Below are 19,268 nucleotides of genomic sequence, written 5' to 3'. Positions count from 1 at the left end.
AATTTTCCTTGTTCTGAATCTTCCCCCTTAATGGGCTGAATTCTAAATCAGATGAAATAATTACTCTGCCAAATTCATCAACCAGATAGAAGCGCTAGAGCGCTATAATGACAGGCGGGGCTAAACGGCAGATTAAAAGACTCATTTCTCGTCATCTGCATTTTGCCAAATTGTTGTATATACAGTAGTCGAATCGTCTCAAAATATGACTTTAATTCACATAATAATACTATTAAGATTTATGGTGTCACAGGCACTTTAAATATGATCAACTTCACTATCTAGTGGATGAAATATAATTGAAAATAGTGTCGTTCAACAATATGACTGGTTACACTTTGAAACATTCAGTCATCCCCTATCAATATCATTCTGGGTCAAGCATAAGCATTTTTATTTTTTTTGTATTTTGATAAAAACAAATTTAGCAGGGACAAGCACACAAAGGAAAACCAAATCATGCTGTAAAAAATCTCAAATCATTCCATTCTTAGGGTTTTTTTGTATTGAGTCATTTAATTCCCTTAGAATTTTATGCGCTATGTAGTACATTATTTCATTTTCCCACAAAATACTGACCCAACTAAGAGTCTTTTTTTTTTTACATATATTTTTACACATTGGTAAACAGTTTACTTGTCATTTTATATTTTTTTCTCCAATTATCTGAGCCACTAATCATTTGAAATGTAGTCATCAGTGTTGTTAATAACTGCGTTAAAATATAACGGCGTTACTAACGGCGTTATTTTCTTCAGTAGTGAGTAATCTAATTAATTACTTTTCTCATCTTGGCAACACCGTTACCGTTACTGAGGCGGGAAAGGCGTACGTTACTATGCGTTACGATGTTGGTTGACTGCCGCGAGAAAAGTCCGGAAAAAGACGGACTCACGGAGACGAGAGAGCAGAGCAGGAGTGGGGAGGAGCAAGGGAGTTTGACGCCGTTGCAAACGCGATGCTACTATGCTAGGTGGCTCCAATAATACCTGACTTTAGCCGATAGCCTACAAACTACTCTCACAAACTATGCCTACATGACGCTTCGGTAGATATCACATATATACAGAACTAGATGCAAATGACAGGCCTGGCGGCATTAGCAACATATAAAACAAAGAACTAGATGCGTTACTAAACAGCTGCCATCTTAAAGCAGTAGACTTCTCATGAAGGCTCTGTTGTAGAAAACCTTCCTGGCGAACTTAAGTCACTTTTTATCTAAAATGCTCCTAAATCGGCAAAACTTCACTTAAATCTATCTTTAAATGATGAAACAGCTTTAAAACTTACACATGTTGAAAATAGACGAAAATGAAATAATGCAATAACGGGAGCAATTTTAACAACTTTAACGATTGATTCACAACATTAAATGACTTCCACACATAGCAAAGGTTATTATCTACTTATCGCAATATCCACAATACCCCTGTGTCTAGTTAAGTTTAGGGTAAGGAATTGGTCTAGGGCCAATTGTCCCAAAAACCCTTTAAACATCAGACTGTGTGACCAGTTTTTTTGTTTTTGTTTTTTTAGAAAAAAAAAACATGAAAATTATCACCAGTGACTTTGTCAAGTAACTAATTACTTTTACATTCAGCTAACTGAGTTACTAACGCAATTACTTTTTGGGAGAAGTAATTTGTAACTGTAATTAATAACTTTTTTAAAGTAAGATGAACAACACTGGTAGTCGTCGACACATTTTCTCACCACAAACTGAGAATTATTTATTCTTCTCCACACGTGCCCCGCTCATATTCAATGACATTGCCCAACATCTCATCAGCAACTTAACCATGTCACCACCCAGCAAAAGGATCACGACCCTTCGCCCTGCTCCCTTTAGACCGTGCCTTCCTTTAAAAACACCCTAAGGCCCTGGTTTGGGTTTCAGTGACACCTAAGGGACTTCCCTGCTTAGCAACCTTTTAACACATTTGTCCTGTCTAAACACTTTACAGGCATTACACTGCAGCCATTTGTTCATAACAAAGCAACACACAAAGAAATCAACATGGGACTATGCAAAAAGCCCCGTTTCGGATGACATACTACATATGAAAGATTTTTAAGGCTCCCCGAGGATCATTTGGAACCGATCCTACTAGAAGAACCATTTCGAACGTTACATTCCGCACATCTGTGCCTGGATTTTTGGCGTATCCGCGTGTAAGAAGGTATAGCATGCAGCGAGCTCTAATTGGCTTGAATCAACACTGGGATTAGGTCATCGGAGTTGGACCCTGTTTGGCTGTTTGGGTCCAGAAATCCCGGATAAAGGCGACATATACATCCCACGTAGAAGAGACCTACAGGAAGCGGGTGTAACATTTCGGAAAGAGCTACGGGACATTTAAAAGAGGGCGTATGCAGAGGCACGCCGGGGAAAGCACTGAGGGATTTACAGGATATTGTTGCAGAAGCGCGTGTGTTGAGTAAGAGAAGGAGCAGAGGGGAAGGTATTGCTGGCATGAAAGACAGCTGAATTTTTCACTTTTGGTTTTGTCACTCCCGGCCACCCCTAAACAGACCTGGCATTGCTAAATATGATCTCAGGCCAGCTCACAGGGCAATTATAACATGTTAGAAAAATATACACTGTTTTGCAAATGTTCTGGTTCATTTTTTTCCCCCCACTTTCTGGCCGCAACTTTCCTTCATCAGCAGGGCGAGGTGAAAACGGGGACAGCGCTTACTAATTCGGTGTTACTTTGCCATGCTTCCACATTTTTATGACAGGCGAAATTAACTTGAATTGAATTTCACTGGATGTCTGTTTATATTTAAAACAGGTGTATGAATCCAACGCAAAACTTCCACTCATGGAAAAGCGAGTCAATCGAAAAGATCATACCATCATTACTGCACAAGAGCTATACAATTACATTAACAGTCATTGGCACATCAATAAGAATAACAATTTGACATGGCACGCTTCCAGAGCGTAAACATTGCTCAGTTGCATGATGACTTGGGTGATTTAGTGGTCGCTGAGTGCCAGCGAGCTGAGTAGTTGTCATCCGCTGTTTAGACATTTCCAGAAAACATGACCATTTCCCCTAAGAGGTGCACTTAATTCACATGCCTGATGGGAAATGCAGGCAAATGATGGATTCTCTGTGTTTTGAGAGACGTCACCATATTTACCAGTTCAAACAACTAGCTACCAAAACATTGAAGCATCCGCAATTTTCTGTCAAAACGATCAGTCATTTTGCGTTTGCAGGTCTGTTTCATGTTTGTCGCTGTTTCGCCCTTGTGGCTAAATATACAGTGAGGAGCAGAAGTATTTACACCCCTTGTAATTTTGAAAGTTCACCCACTTAGAAAATAGGTAGAGGTCTGAAATTTTAACCATAGATGCATTTCCGCTTATAGCGACAAAATTTAAAAAATATATATTCTGGAACTGCACATTGTGTGATTATTTTTCAATAATTTATTTGTAATTTATTGGGGTTCATAAGTATTGTACCCCTGAGAAAATAATTATGACACTCAGAGTTCTCAGTCTACCTTAAAAATAGTCCACCTTTACCCTTTGAGTAACTACCCACCTCCTGTTTGAGCTCATTTTTGTCACCTGTGCACCCCACAGTCAGTCATAATCAAACTTCTACCATGGGCAAGACCAGAGAGCTTTCGGAAGACACCCGAAAAAAGATTGTTGAGCTCCACAAAGCTGAAGAAGGCTATGGGGCAATTGGAAAGCAGCTTGGTGAGAATAAATCAACAGTTGCAGGAATTATTAGAAAATGGAAAAGGCTAAACATGACTGATAATCTACCTCGGACTGGGGCTCCATGTAAAATCTCTCCTCGTGGGGCATCACTCATGATGAGAAAAAGAGAGGGCTCAGCCTAGAACTACACAGCAGGAGCTGGTCAATGACCTGAAGAGAGCTGGATGCACAGTTTTAAAGGCTACTGTCAGGAGAACACTACGTTGCAATGGTTTAAAATCATGTATTCCTTAGAACAGGGGTGTCCAAACTTTTTGCAAAGGGGGCCAGATTTGGTGTGGTAAAAATGTGGGGGGCCGACCTTGGCTGACGTCTTTTATGTAGAACAATATGTTTAAGCAAATTTTAGCTCGCCATTCTGTGCGTCACATTTGCTTTTTTTTTTTTTTTTTTTAATTAATAATTACAACAATCTCGCAACTAGCCTTTGTGGCGTTCTCTTTCGACTCGGGCTCTTCGAAATACTGCTGCTGTGAAATTAAACTAGCTTCAAGTTGCTTCACTTTCTCGCTACGTATCTTGCCTGTAATCTTGTCGTACATGACAGCGTGTCTTGTTTAGTAATATCGCCTCACATTGAACTCTTTAAAAACAGCGACTGTCTCTTTGCAAATAAGGCAGACAGTTGCGTATTTTAGTGAAGAAATAAGTTAAATTTCCACCTATCCTTGAAGCGCCAGCCGTTGCAGTCAACTTTCTTTTTTTGTTGATTGTCGCCATTTTAGGAAATTGGGAGTAAAGGGTCACACGGGGTAATGTTGCTGAAAGTGCTGCTGCCTTTTCGTGGGTAAATGAGGAGCAGCATTTAGTGTGTAAGATACTTCATATGCTGGTAGCAGTACTGCTGACCAATTTATTAAATCTGTGTGTGGGCCAGACGTTATTGATTTTATGACAGAGGCTAGGGGCCGGATGAAATTTGACCACAGGCCGCATTTGGCCCCCGGGCCAGACTTTGGACATGTCTGGCTTAGAAGGTTCCCCTGTTGAAGCCAGTACATGGGAAGGCCCGTGTAAAGATTGCCAGGGACCATCTGAATGATGTAGAGAGGTCATAGGAGAAAGTCATGTGGTCAGATGAGACCAAAGTAAAACTTTTTGGTGCAAACTTTACTCGCCGTGTGTGGATGAAAAAGAATAAAAAAAACAATCCCAAGAACACCATCCACACTGTGAAGTATGGGGGTGGAAACCTCATGCTTTGGGGCTGCTTTTCGGAAGGAGACAGGACCACTGTTCTGTATAATGCAGAGGATGAATGGTGAAAATTTTCTCGTCAGATTTTGAGTCACAACCTCCTTCCCTCAGTCAGAGACTTGAAGATAAGTCATGGCTGGATCATCCAACATGACAATGATCCGAAGCACACAGCCAAGCTGACCAATGAGTGGCTGCGTGAAAAGCATATCAAGGTTCTGGAGTGGCCTAGCCAGTCTCCAGACCTCAATCCAATTAAAAATCTATGGATAAAGCTGAAACTTCTTGTTGCTCAACAACAGCCCAGAAACATGACAGATCGAGAAGATCTGTGTGGAGGAATGGGTGAAAATCCATATTTGAAACCTGGTGAAGAACTACAGAAAGCATCTGACCTCTGTAATTACAAATAAAGGCTTCTGCACTAAATATTAGCACTGATTTTCTCAGTGGTACAAATACTTCTGAACCCCAGTAAATTACAAATAAATAATTGAAAAATTGGGTGAACTTGTAAAATCACAAGGGGTGCAAATACTTCTGCTCCTCACTGTAGCTGATTTTAAATATTTTTTCATCCCTTCACATTTGGCATTGTTGAAAAACTCAAAAATCTAATTCAATATGTAGTGGGAAACAAATATTTGGTTTCCAATGTCCTCTACAGAGAAAGAATTTGATCTACTACAATTCTATTGCTGGCTATTGTTAGTTAATTCGATCCCACTCAAAGAAAGAAAGAAAAAGTACTTACGCAGACACTCGTTGGCCTCGCGAGCGCTAGCTCTCTGCCACGGCCGGTCGTAATGAAAGGGCTTACAGCGGTCACATTCGGGTCCTTCCGTGTTGTGTTTGCAGTCACACACCAGCTTGCCCTCCTTGTCTTTCAGGCAGCGGGACCCGTGGCCGTTACACTTGCACCTTCCGCCCACCTGGAAATCACCTACAGCATAGAAGTATGGCGGCAGGGTAGAGGTAACTGCCAAGGGGTCTTCGTCTCGCCCTCCACCGCCGTTGCCTCCGGCAGGGAGTCCCAGCTCCCGCGACTGCTGGGGACGACTGAAGACCACACGGATATCAGTGACGGTCACCCAGTCCTGAAGGACTGGGCTGTTGTCAAAGTCTTTGCCTGATGGTCGTCCATCCAAAGTACTGAAGGCAATGAGTCCTCCAGAAAGTGGGTAGAGGTCAGTGTGGCCATCAGTACACAAAGCTTCTTGTTCATTCTGCTTCGTAATGGTGGCTTTGTTGGGCCGATTGTACACGCGCCGACATTGTGATGAGTAGAACTGGTAAGGCATCCAGGTTTTGCCGTAGTCCATGCTCTTGTAGATGGCCAGCGACTCAGGCCTAGGTGAGCAGAACTGCAAACTCACATAGGTGATCTCAAACTTTTTCCCCAGAGAAAGAGTAAGAGTCACGTTGTACGGCGAGGTGTTGAGGTTTTCTGACTGCCAGCAAGTCAGGTTGTGAGCCGAGTTGAGATCGGTGAGGTAGGAAGCTGGGTGGGACCGACGAGGGTCGGCGGCGTCACAGATTTGGCACGCCCGAACCGAGGGCCGATCATCGCCGCGCTCCACCACGCTGCACGAACGGGATGGCGGGCGGCCGCACATGCTGGATACGGTCACCTCTTTGCCAAAAGCTGCGTTGATAAACTCAGGGATGCATCGGCGGGCTGCCCCGGCGTCATCGTAGCAAGGATCTGCGGGGGTCTGCTGCCCTGCGAATGGGTTGTTGGAATTGTGCGAGGACGCTGAACATGCCAGGAGGCACCAGCACAGCAGGTACGTCCAGGGTTCCCTCATTCTGCTCCGAGGGCACTGGCTATGTGTGAATGTACGCTACTTCAGATATGAATATGTGCCAGTCTACCAGAGAAGTCGGGCGAATAATTGTAAGAGCGAGAGTGTGTGCAGACGTGTCGAACTTCGCACTAAAATCTTTCTAGCCGTGCTTAATTGCAGCCCAGAGGAAAGAGATTGTCAGTGCTCGCTGACCCTTCACGTAAGGCCCTTCCTGCAGGAGACAGATACAAACACAGAGGTCAGTGTCAAACTCATATTGTTACCACAAAAGGAAATAACTAAAAGGGCACTCAGTCAAGCGCAGGCCTCTGCCAAGGCTGAACAATTACAAACATGTCTGTCTGACTCATTTGACCAAAAATTCTGACATGTTGGACTATGTAGTTTGTGGCATTGCACTTGTTGGTTTTCAAGTGAGCTCCAATAGACAAGTTTCCGAGGTACTTTCGCATTTCTGCTTGCGACTTCCGTTTTACACTTTTTTAAACCAAAACAACAGTGGAGCTGGAGCGGGATCACTCATCAAAATCCCTCAAAAAAGACAATTTGGAAATACCGCATCCATCAGCCATCATCACGACATGGGAGGACAACATGTTTATGAAGGCTAATTGGAACCAAGACCGTGCCACCACAAAGACCGGGTGTTTATGTAGCCATGTTGCCACTGTGTTATGAAAGGTTTGTTCTTCCTATCCCTGCATTTTCAAGTGTCCGGTGCTCCAAAAATACTAAAGCTAAAATATTTTGCATGAAACAACTTGTTATCTTTGATATTGTTATTACGATGATGATTGTAATTATGATGATGTTTAATATATATTTACTACAACTACTGTGGCTGCAACACATGCTATCTGCTGCTAACCTGTTGCTAATCAGTAGATATAGGATGGCCCAATTATGGAAACGCATAAATGCAAGCGTTACAAGTTTTTTGTTCGTTTGTTTACAGGTGGAAAACGCTGTTAGGCAAGGGAAGACAACTTGATGTGCCTCACGACAACACTTATCGGTAGAGATGTCCCGATCGATCGGCATCCCGATCGATGCTGAATAGAATCGGCATCCCGATCGATCGCGTCCAATCACGTCATTTTCAAAGTATCGGAATCGGCAAAAAAATGTCGGCCATGCCTTTTTTTAATATATATATATATATATATTTTTTTAAATTAAATCGTTTTCTAATTGTATTTAACGTTACAGACATAATATGTTACACTCATCCAGAGTCTTTAGTTTAGGCTTAAGGTAGGGTTATCAAATATATCCCGATAACAGCAGTAATAAATTTTTTAAAAAATGTATCACGTTAAAATATTTAATGCAATTAATGCATGCGCTGCACGACCCACTCACGCATTGTCGCGCTCAATCTATAATAGCGCCGTTTTACCTATATAGAGAGATAAAAGGCAGCATAAAATGAGTAGAGTGAATGTTGGCAGCCTTTGGAGCCTTTCTTTAATTGGCTAAAGCCTTACAATCCCTCTCCCTACGATTAGAAATATCATGGGAAGCAATGTGGGGAAACAAGGTAGCAATTGATCTTTTTCTTAACACCTTATGTTATTTCCCAACGCAGAGAAGATATATCAATTGGTAGCACTACGCACAGTCATGGTTCCACTTCCCATCATTCATTTGGGCATGGCTACAGTATAATTTACTGAAAGCTCAACAAATACACTAGATGGCAATATTTAGTCACAATATACAAAGTCACAAGTCTTTCTATCGGTGGATCCTTCTCACAGAAAGAATGTTACTAATGTAAATGCCATCTTGAGGATTTATTGTCATAATAAACAAATACAGTACTTATGTATTGTATGATGAATGTATATATTCGTCCGAGTTTAATTCATTTTTTTCTTAATGCATTGCCAAAATGTATATGATCGGGAAAAATTATCGGGAATGATTGGAATTGAATCGGGAGCAAAAAAAAGCAATCGGATCGGGAAATATCGGGATCGGCAGATACTCAAACTAAAACGATCGGGATCGGATCGGGAGCAAAAAAACATGATCGGAACAACCCTACTTATCGGTGTATCAATCTACACCTCATGTTAACACAGGCTACACAGATTGTCACAATTTTGTCAACGAATGTTCAACGAAGTGATAAGAACAAACACACGCTTAATCTACGGCGTGCTGAATCCATTTTTGGAGATTCCGTGGGTTCCTCTGGTTTGATTTAGCAGTTTTAACTTTGCCTACACACTGCGTAGTTCAACCACACTTCATGTTGTTCTCTCTAAACCGGAAGTCCGTAGCAGAAAATGTCAAAGATGGCGCCGCCTTGGTTTCGCTCAGGAAACTTGTCTCTACGGCCCAAGTTTGCCAGTAAGATAAGAAGATAAATTCAATCACAAATATGCCGCACAGATTACAAAACTGGCGGAATCAGGAAATCACTGAGACAGTTGCGATCAAGACTTTTAGGAGTGAAGACCAAGTCCAAACAGAGTTCTTAGGACGTTGAGACAAGACTAAGACCTTCAAAATATGATCATGAACCAAGTCTGGTCTCAAGTGTACAACACTATTCTCAGTCTGATTCTACTTCCACTCTGACATTTTGCATTCCTTCAGTCAAACTGTTATCTAGATCTGTACCAACAGTTGATGAGCACTTTCCTTGGCCAATGAACCTGACCTCATTTAACGCAAATGGGTAGACTCAAGGACCAAACTTTTATTATTTTTTTAAACTGACAGATGGTCAGTGTCTCAGTTTATTGGTGTCAGGCAGAATCCTTGTATCTTTAAAACCGTGACGTTTCGGGGGGGGGGGGGGGGGGGGGCAGTATATTTAGCTTTATTAGTGGTCATTACAATTTTATTTAACAACCGCCATTCAAATCCAAAAGACAGACAGTCTTTCTCAAAAGAGAGTAAATGGCCATTTTAAGAATCACATTAGTGGCTTTGTTGCAATGTTGGCAACTCTTTCTGTTCTTCCACTGGTGTCAAAACCAACATAGCCTTGTGGTCATGCTTCGGTAGCATGGCATCCCATAATCCCTGGTAATGGTGTGGTGCAATGGACCATAGATGTGACCTCTGTGTTTAAGAATTACAACCACTATTTTTGCTAAGGAGACATTAGACCTTTTTTCAGCTGTGTATTTTTAGGATATCTTTTTTTAAAATATGGATTAACAATTACACCAGTATAACAGGTTAACAAGCAATGTTAGGCAAATTCAATAGAGAGTGAATACACAACAAGTGATAACTGTTCGAGAGTTGCGTTCTATGATTGGTACCTGGGTGACATCATTTCTACTGCCACAGTTATACAAGGGGCCTCTTGGTCGCAAAGAAAGCTTGAAGGGGTTCAGGGTGAGAAAGCTATTGGGATGGGGGGTGAAAGACAGAAGGAGATGAATAAAGCCTGGGGCTTTTCCTTCCCTAATCCCCCTTTTCCTTCCCTGGGTGTCAAATCTAGAGGTGCCTCATTTGAAAACTGACAGCTGAAGGGGTTTGAGAAGAGAGCCACATCCCTCTTTGTGTGGCATTTATTAAATTACAATGAATCACAGCCGCCACCTCCTCCTGCCCGCACTCTCTACCTCACACAACAGCATCCCTCTTCATCTGGGAAGGACAAAAGGTGGCCTCTGTATCCACTTCAGTCAAGCGAGGAAAGGAGACAGATGGATTTGAGGGCAGTCGGAAAGACAAGAGTTTTCTTCTTATGTGTGAAGGGTCTGGGGATTGCGACCCTTAAAATACAAAACAACAAATGAGTGGTTGGCAAATGTGAGCATTCATCTGCACTTGGGCTTCTCAAGTGGAGACTGGGTGTTAATAGAAAAAGAAAGTGTTAAGGAAATATCCAGCATAGGAAGAAAATGCTAAGAAAAGTGGACACAAAACTTGCTATGCTGTGCTAAAGATTTAGAAAATGAATTGGAGTCATGATTATCCTTTTCTAAGTTTTTCATTTAGATTAAAGATCCATTTCCAAATGCATTGCTTGAGTACACTGTTTTGAACGTTCTATATTTAATTAAATTTACTGTTTTTAGTCTTTAATTTGTCTAATTGTTTTGTAAATGATTGAACGGCGACCTTGATTGCCAGAAAAGCGCCTTCAAATAAAATTGATTATTATCATTATTATTCCAATACCAACACATTAACCCCTTCAGACCTGAGCATGCTGCTGAAGGACATGACACGTTTGTGTCGCTAAACCAATAAATACACTGAATTTAGTTGCTATTTCCACTTCTGGGAGATGATTGGATGAAACTTTACCCATCAGAATCAAATCATGACGTATAGAATGCCCTCTTTGCTATTTTTGGCTCTTTGAAAATGGCTGAGACAAAATGCAACTTCAAAAAGGCAAACACAAGTGCTCATTTCTCATGAGAACACATTAACATTAAAAATAACCAATAAAAGCATGAAATATCCCCGACCGAAAAAATGCACTTTGTTCTGGTGTTTGAGAAGATGTAAGAATCAGCAAAGATTTTTTTTTTTTTTTTTTCCTTTTTTTTGCCTTTTTTTGCCCAGCAGAAAAAACAGCGGGTCTGAAGGGTTTAAGTTACCCTCACACAATCTAATGACATTCAAAATAAAAGTCAATAATTTTTAAAAATTTTATTTAAATTTTTTTTTTTTACATTTTTACATTTTTAAACAAATCAATTTAAGTTCATGTAAAGTGAAAATATATATCTTTTAAAATTGACACATAGGTGTTTTTAACGTTGCCAAATTTTGAATGATTAAAAAACAGCCAGGTAAAGAAATGAGATTTAAAAATCCTGAAAAAAAATTTTTTTTTTAAATTGTGTGTCCAAGCAACTAAACAGGAGAAGGAAAAAAAAAAAAAAAAAAAAGGAACCACTTTATTTGACAACGGCGTCATAAAACTGTCATAAGATCGTAATAATTATGAGCATTAATGAATTTTTATGACAGATGTCATTAAGTGTCAAATTATCTCACTTTTGAATGGATGTAAAAAATCGAGACTGGACATAAATGGAGTTAGTGACACAATTTGCCAGATGACACTTGATGACATCTGTCTTAAGCCTTGTATTGTATTTGGGTCAGAATTGACCTGTTTTCAAAAATTTTCGTATGCAAAAATCAATGGTACCTTTGACATACCTTAACTTGAAAAATGACCCCAAAACGACCCCGAAAACAATATACCACGAAGGTTTAGTATTTTCGTGCCAAGTTAATTTACAGATAAAATTTTATTTCACTTGCAAAAGTATGAGCTGATTTCTAACACAAGACAAAGGTGAAGTACTCAATTATGCTCATGACAGTGTCATGTCATAATTATGACGGTCTTATGATGCTGCTGTCAAATAATGGGTCATCAAAAATTAAAATAGAAATGAAAAATCAAGGGTTTATTTGCACACCATGATTGCAAAGTGTTCTAAAATGGCCGAGCCAATACAAATCTCCTCAACAACTCAATACTCTGGAGTTGTTGTTGTTTTGTTTTTTTTAACCCCTTGCTTATTTGCCTTCTTCTCTGTGAGGTTCTTATACACTGCAGATTTACCGTATAATGTCTTAATAAGATTTTTTTTTTCTTGAACCTCGTCAAATAATTTTCTCCATCTTGTTTTGAGTATTAAAGACTAGATTACAGATTAATGTGTAATATTATTCCACCTACTTCAAGTAAATATTACTATTTGTTCATATTAAGCCAATACAACTAAAGTTAGGTAATTTTTCACCTAAATCCAGAAAAAAACTGCTTTCAAAAAATGTTTTGAACGGTATATATTCTTAAATTAAGAACATTTCTGACATTTCAAAGCTTATTTTAAGATTAATTATACTAATTTATTGCTTAATAATAAATGTCAAGCTTATTTTTAGCTAGCTATTTTTGTTATTTCAATAAGTCTGAGTAAAATTGGTAACACTTTATAATAACTATCCGTTATTACTAGTTAATAGATAATTAGCAAACTGTTAATAAATGAGTTATTGTTGAACTGTTAAGTGTTTGCTAACACTTTGTTAATAATTTATAATGAGGCCATAAGCATAGTTAATGTATCACAAATAAACTGATGGTTAATGAGTAATAAATGACTTGTAAGCTGTATATGAAAAGATTTATACCTACACCTTACAGATGAGTAATATACAATAAACAAGCTATTAGTAAAGGACTAACTAATGATTTCTTAAGTATCAGGTGATAGTTTATGTTATTGGGACATTATTCTAAAGTTGCAACTACTTCTCATTTCTTAATTGTTAGTAAATAAGGAATAAGTGCAACTTTAGAATAACATCCCAATAACATATATGGCGGACAAGGCTGAAAAAGCAGTTTCTGCTCTTGCACCCCTCTTTAAAATAAACTGCTGTATTTTAAGCCAAAAGAACTGTTGTGTTTGATAGAACAATATGGCTATATGCTGCCATAGCAGATTCATGGTGCATTAAGTCCCCAAACTATTTTTAATTTGTCCGTTTTACCCTGGAAACCCCTGTTTACAGATGTCTCGCAACCGCTTTTGTTTCAACCTAGCCGTTAAAAGAAGGTAAGTACCGTAATCGTATTTATTATTCGACATATCTGTCACTTTTAGCTTAGAATAATTAATTCAGGTCTAATATTTAGTTTAAAAAAAAAACAAAAACAAAAATAAAAGACGACTTTAAAAAATGATTCACTCGCATATTTTAAACTTTTAAACAAATTACGTCACAATGAAAAAATTGGCGTCTGTAAAAAAGTCATGGATATGTACCTCATAACTGTCGTTTAATTGTATTTTTTTTTTTTTGTTACTGTCGCATTTCCCCCAATATTTTAGATGATAAATAATTGATCCAGACAAAGAAAATTAAAAAAAAAAAATTTTTTAAAGGGTAAATATATGAAAATGAAAATCTCAACCACTCCTTGATGTCTGCGATTTCAGCATCGCGACCCCCGTTATATTACCATGTTTCACCCATAAAATCCCCCAAAAATCCGGCTGTGGCCATTCACAGCTGTGTCTTGACACTCGGTGATACACTACATGGAGTATTTGGATCGAAAAGAGGTAAGTACGCGATAATATCTCGTTAAAATCATGGCGTCTGTAATTATGCTCTCGCATGCTCTCACCTCCAGTTAGGGTTTTGCTGTTTTTTTTAAACTCCTATTCTAAAATTTTCTTCCCCCAGAAAATTGAGGTTTTAAGCTTCCCATTGATGTATCACACATGAATATAGGACAATTTTGAAATTTGGCCAAATTGGGGGTCTCAGAGCGGTCATGTCACCTGAGCGTTTTCCGCCATTTAACCTTATAACTAATACTTAATCATTTAACTTATACTTTACAGATCAGTTGTTAATAGTGTTCTAACCATCTAATTAATAATAAGTTGAAGAACAGCAAATAGGTTGAACAAGTTCAAGATACAGAAATTTGACGTGATATTTAAAATATCAAATTTTTGTACCCCAGGATTGTTCCACCCGTAGGCCTTTCTGTGTGCTGTACTTTCCCAGAGAAACAGCACAGAGAAAATGTTGAACATTTTGTTTAATGCATAGAAACACAAATACTGAGCCATCCAATGGCAGAAGCACAAAATCCAACACTGTCGTACAAACCCAGGAATTTGGGGAAAGTTTGTGTGCTAAACACAGGATAAACTGCATTTATTTAACATCCATACATCACAGCAAACTATTAACACTTAACAAGTCGACAGTATGTCATTTATTAACAGTTTAGTAATGACATTTTGACTAGTTATAACAGATAGCTATTATAAAGTGATACCAAAAAATTTACACTGCTGATAGTTTCACTTGTTTCTAGGATATTCACAGAGGAAAAAAACAAGGGAATTTAACTAGTTTTAAGAAGGTGTATTACTGCAGTGTACACAGGACAAAAAACGAGCTGCTCTAAAGCGGCAACAGCAGAACAAGCTATATTGTATGTCAAAGCCAACAACAATGAGGTGCCCTGAAGCAGCCAATCCTTTAGAAAAAAAGTTTGTAAACAGTCTTTGGACACTTTTAGCAGGGGTTCCCAAACTACGGCCCATGGGCCGGATACGGCCCGCCTCCACATTTGGTCCGACCCCCTGAACAAAAAAAAAAAAATTTTTTTTTTACATGTTATTCCTGGCTTTTTCTGTGAAGAACCCAGAGAGGGTTATTTGGTTATTATCGATTTAATTAATAGTGTCATTACTATATTATATATTATATTATTATTAAAGATGCACCGATACCGATACTAGTATCGGCAGGGGGCGCCGATCCGGCCCGAAATGGTGGTATCGGTATCGGCGAGTACCAACAAAGACGGCGCCGATACCATTTACCGGTCCATTATTATAACATTTGACCGCAGCCTTTTTATTTCTCCTGGCGCTCACTACACTCTGTCTCTGTGTTGTGTGATGACACGGGAACACCAAGCAGCTATCGCTATTGGCCTGCTCCAGACCAATGAGAACGGGCCAATAGCCACTCCTGACCAATGACAAGGCCGCTTGGCGGCACCGACATGGCGGCGGTCGGGAAATATTTCAAAATAGAAATCCCGTCAATTAAAATCAATGACTGCATGCAAGATTTGCGGCCTGAAAGTTTCGAGATGTGGAGTTAAATCGGCCAGTTTCAATACCTCGAACCTGATGAAACATTTGAAGACGAAACGTGAACGAACACAACGAGTTTGAGCCTGCAAGAGCAGGACTCCTATCCAGAGGAAGGGGGCTGGACCCGTGCAATAATCTCTGGTCAGTTCACTACGTCAACGTTACTTTGTCTTTTACTTAAAGAAATGCTGCAGTAATTTGGGAACTGTTTCCAAAGTAGGGTTGCCACCTTTCAGAAATAGAAATAAGGGACTCCCCCCCTCCCGAAAAAAGGAGGCTAATAGAGAGACTGGATGCTGTGGTCAATTATTATTACTTATAATTGTTAGCGTCCGCAAATGCGGAAACAAGGTTGGACCTCTAAGCGGACAACAAGCGGGGGATACGTACAAGGGTTTAATGATTGCAAACAAAAAATAACACGCGATCGCAGGATAGTAGAAATAACAAAAGGAGTCCGTGACAGCAGGTCGACGAAGCTCAATACTACAAACTCGAAGGTTACCTAAGACGATAGGCAGTGAGCCAAAAAGCCAAAATAAAAACACTCAAATACCTGCACAGGGTAGAGGTTACAAACGAGTGCAGCACACTAACAGAAAAAACCCAATGCAGGGGCGTAACAAGCAAATGTAGCAAGACTATAGTGCGAGATGTCAAATGGCGATCAGCAAAGCAAATATCTCGGCAGCCTTCTCTGAGCTCACCCGTGCTTAAATGCTGCGTTGATGAGCCTGCATTGGATTCAGGTGTGACGTCAGGAACGCCCCCACTAACAGCCCAGCAACAAAACACAATCTAACCAGCAGCAGAATGTGACAATAATTTCATGAAAGTTGCACTGTTTGGCCTTTGAGAGGTTTAAAAAAGTTTGCTCAGTTCATTCAGAGTTTATTATTATGAACTTATTTTTACTTTCTTACTGTTGGCCTAGTATTATACAGTGCCTTGCAAAAGTATTCGGCCCCCTTGAACCTTGCAACCTTTCGCCACATTTCAGGCTTCAAACATAAAGATATAAAATTTTAATTTTTTGTCAAGAATCAACAACAAGTGGGACACAATCGTGAAGTGGAACAAAATTTATTGGATAATTTAAACTTTTTTAACAAATAATAAACTGAAAAGTGGGGCGGGCAATATTATTCAGCCCCCTTGCGTTAATACTTTGTAGCGCCACCTTTTGCTCCAATTACAGCTGCAAGTCGCTTGGGGTATGTTTCTATCAGTTTTGCACATTGAGAGACTGACATTCTTGCCCATTCTTCCTTGCAAAACAGCTCGAGCTCAGTGAGGTTGGATGGAGAGTGTTTGTGAACAGCAGTCTTCAGCTCTTTCCACAGATTCTCGATTGGATTCAGGTCTGGACTTTGACTTGGCCATTCTAACACCTGGATACGTTTATTTTTTAACCATTCCATTGTAGATTTGGCTTTATGTTTTGGATCATTGTCCAGTTGGAAGATAAATCTCCGTCCCAGTCTCAGGTCTTGTGCAGATACCAACAGGTTTTCTTCCAGAATGTTCCTGTATTTGGCTGCATCCATCGTCCCGTCAATTTTAACCATCTTCCCTGTCCCTGCTGAAGAAAAGCAGGCCCAAACCATGATGCTGCCACCGCCATGTTTGACAGTGGGGATGGTGTGTTCAGGGTGATGAGCTGTGTTGCTTTTACGCCAAACACATTGTTTTGCATTGTGGCCAAAAAGTTCAATTTTGGTTTCATCTGACCAGAGCACCTTCTTCCACATGTTTGGTGTGTCTCCCAGGTGGCTTGTGGCAAACTTTAAACGAGACTTTTTAAAGATATCTTTGAGAAATGGCTTTCTTCTTGCCACTCTTCCATAAAGGCCAGATTTGTGCAGTGTACGACTGATCGTTGTCCTATGGACAGACTCTCCCACCTCAGCTGTAGATCTCTGCAGTTCATCCAGAGTGATCATGGGCCTCTTGGCTGCATCTCTGATCAGTTTTCTCCTTGTTTGAGAAGAAAGTTTGGAAGGACGGCCGGGTCTTGGTAGATTTGCAGTGGTCTGATGCTCCTTCCATTTCAATATGATGGCTTGCACAGTGCTCCTTTAGATGCTTAAAGCTTGGGAAATCTTTTTGTATCCAAATCCGCCTTTAAACTTCTCCACAACAGTATCTCGGACCTGCCTGGTGTGTTCCTTGGTTTTCATAATGCTCTCTGCACTTTAAACAGAACCCTGAGACTATCACAGAGCAGGTGCATTTATACGGAGACTTGATTACACACAGGTCGATTTTATTTATCATCATCGGTCATTTAGGACAACATTGGATCATTCAGAGATCCCCACTGAACTTCTGGAGTGAGTTTGTTGCACTGAAAGTAAAGGGGCCGAATAATATTGCACGCCCCACTTTTCAGTTTTTTATTTGTTAAAAAAGTTTAAATTATCCAATAAATGTTGTGCCACTTCACGATTGTGTCCCACTTGTTGTTGATTCTTGACAAAAAAATTAAATTTCATATTTTTATGTTTGAAGCCTGAAATGTGGCGAAAGGTTGCAAGGCTCAAGGGGGCTGAATACTTTTGCAAGGCACTGTACTTTGTACTAGTCTTTTTCCTATTTTGCAAAGGTAAGCAACAGCCTGACAAAGCCTTGATAGCAATGATTTCATATCCAATTATGTAGCTCTTTGGGGAAAAAAAATAAAAATAAAAAATTATATATTTATATGAACGGGGCAGTATCGGTATTGTATCGGTATCGGCCGATACTGCACAGCCAGGTATCGGTATCGGGGCAAAAAAATGGTATCGGTGCAACACTAATTATTATTATTAGTTTTTATTTACTTTTGTTCTGTGAAGAATCCAGAAAGGGTTATTTAATTGTGGCTGTCTAAAAAACAATACATTTTTACATTTAGGCACTCCTGCAATCGTCACACATTTTCTGTTACAAACTAACCCCGGCCCCTCATCAGAGAAGGGAAAAGTTATGTGGACCTCGCAGGAAAAAGTTTGGGGACCCCTGCTTTTAGCAATCATATTCACACATGTGATGTAAGGGAATCTCAGAATTCAATTATACTTAATAGTGTTATGCATTAATAAATATTTGTATCATTTGAGTTTGTGAACTGAAACCTACGTCAATATTTTGTAAAGGCAGAAGTTTGGATACTGTTGCATTGGATTAGTGAGTGCATATCCCATTTCTTGCCTGTTTTTTAAAAAGCATAAAAAACTTTTCCCAAAAGAAATGAAAGGCATGCAAACATTACTTGAAAAAAAACATTCCCCGCTGTTGCAATCATTGTATGAAAAATGGATTTCAGGGAAGAAGGCTGCTAAATGATTAGAGAGGAAACGGCACAGTGATCAATTGCATGTGTCCGAGCACGAGGAAGTTGAAGTGGGGAGAGTTCATCAGCCAAGGCACTCCATCAAAAAGGCTGGCTACCGCGAGGAGGACACACAAACGACTGATGGAATTAGCAACTCATTAGCATGCAGGCCCAACTTCCAAGTTCATCCGAGAAAAAAGAAGGCAGAGGCTGGAAAGAGGAGAAAGGTGGTTGAAAGGTTGCAGGGCTGGAAGTAGGTAGCCGGAAATCAGAAATGCAGTTAAAAGCATCCAGATTTAACGACCCCGGGAGCATAGAAGAGAGGAGCCAGGAAGGGAAGATGTTATAAGTAAGGACGCAATCATACGGAAAGTCAGTACGCAGACATGGATGGTGAGTGTGGACAGAGATTAATGGAAGCAACAGGAGGGCGAGAGAGAGAGGAGGAAGGTGACTAGGGCATAAAAATATGAGATGGATGGAGCAAGACACTTAAGGGAGACAGATTAAGGTGGATGACTGCAATGGTGCGTTTCAGTGCCTGGAATGACTAAATA

At 39.9% G+C, this 19,268-nt stretch overlaps 1 protein-coding gene across 1 annotated transcript in view; it reads right to left on the bottom strand.

Moving 5' to 3' along the window:
- ntn2 (netrin 2) overlaps window positions 1–19,268 on the bottom strand; it is a 105,182-nt gene that overhangs the window by 67,591 nt on the left and 18,323 nt on the right. Inside the window, exon 2 of the mRNA XM_057826937.1 lies at window positions 5,700–6,964. Coding sequence (XP_057682920.1) covers window positions 5,700–6,753 — 1,054 coding nt within the window. The 5' untranslated portion in view covers window positions 6,754–6,964. The remainder of the gene's footprint in view (window positions 1–5,699; window positions 6,965–19,268) is intronic.

Source organism: Corythoichthys intestinalis, chromosome 21 (genome assembly GCF_030265065.1).
Source record: "Corythoichthys intestinalis isolate RoL2023-P3 chromosome 21, ASM3026506v1, whole genome shotgun sequence".
Lineage (NCBI taxonomy): Eukaryota > Metazoa > Chordata > Actinopteri > Syngnathiformes > Syngnathidae > Corythoichthys > Corythoichthys intestinalis.
The sequence above is the reverse complement of the archived record's forward strand: the minus strand, read 5'-3'. Positions and strand labels throughout refer to the sequence as shown.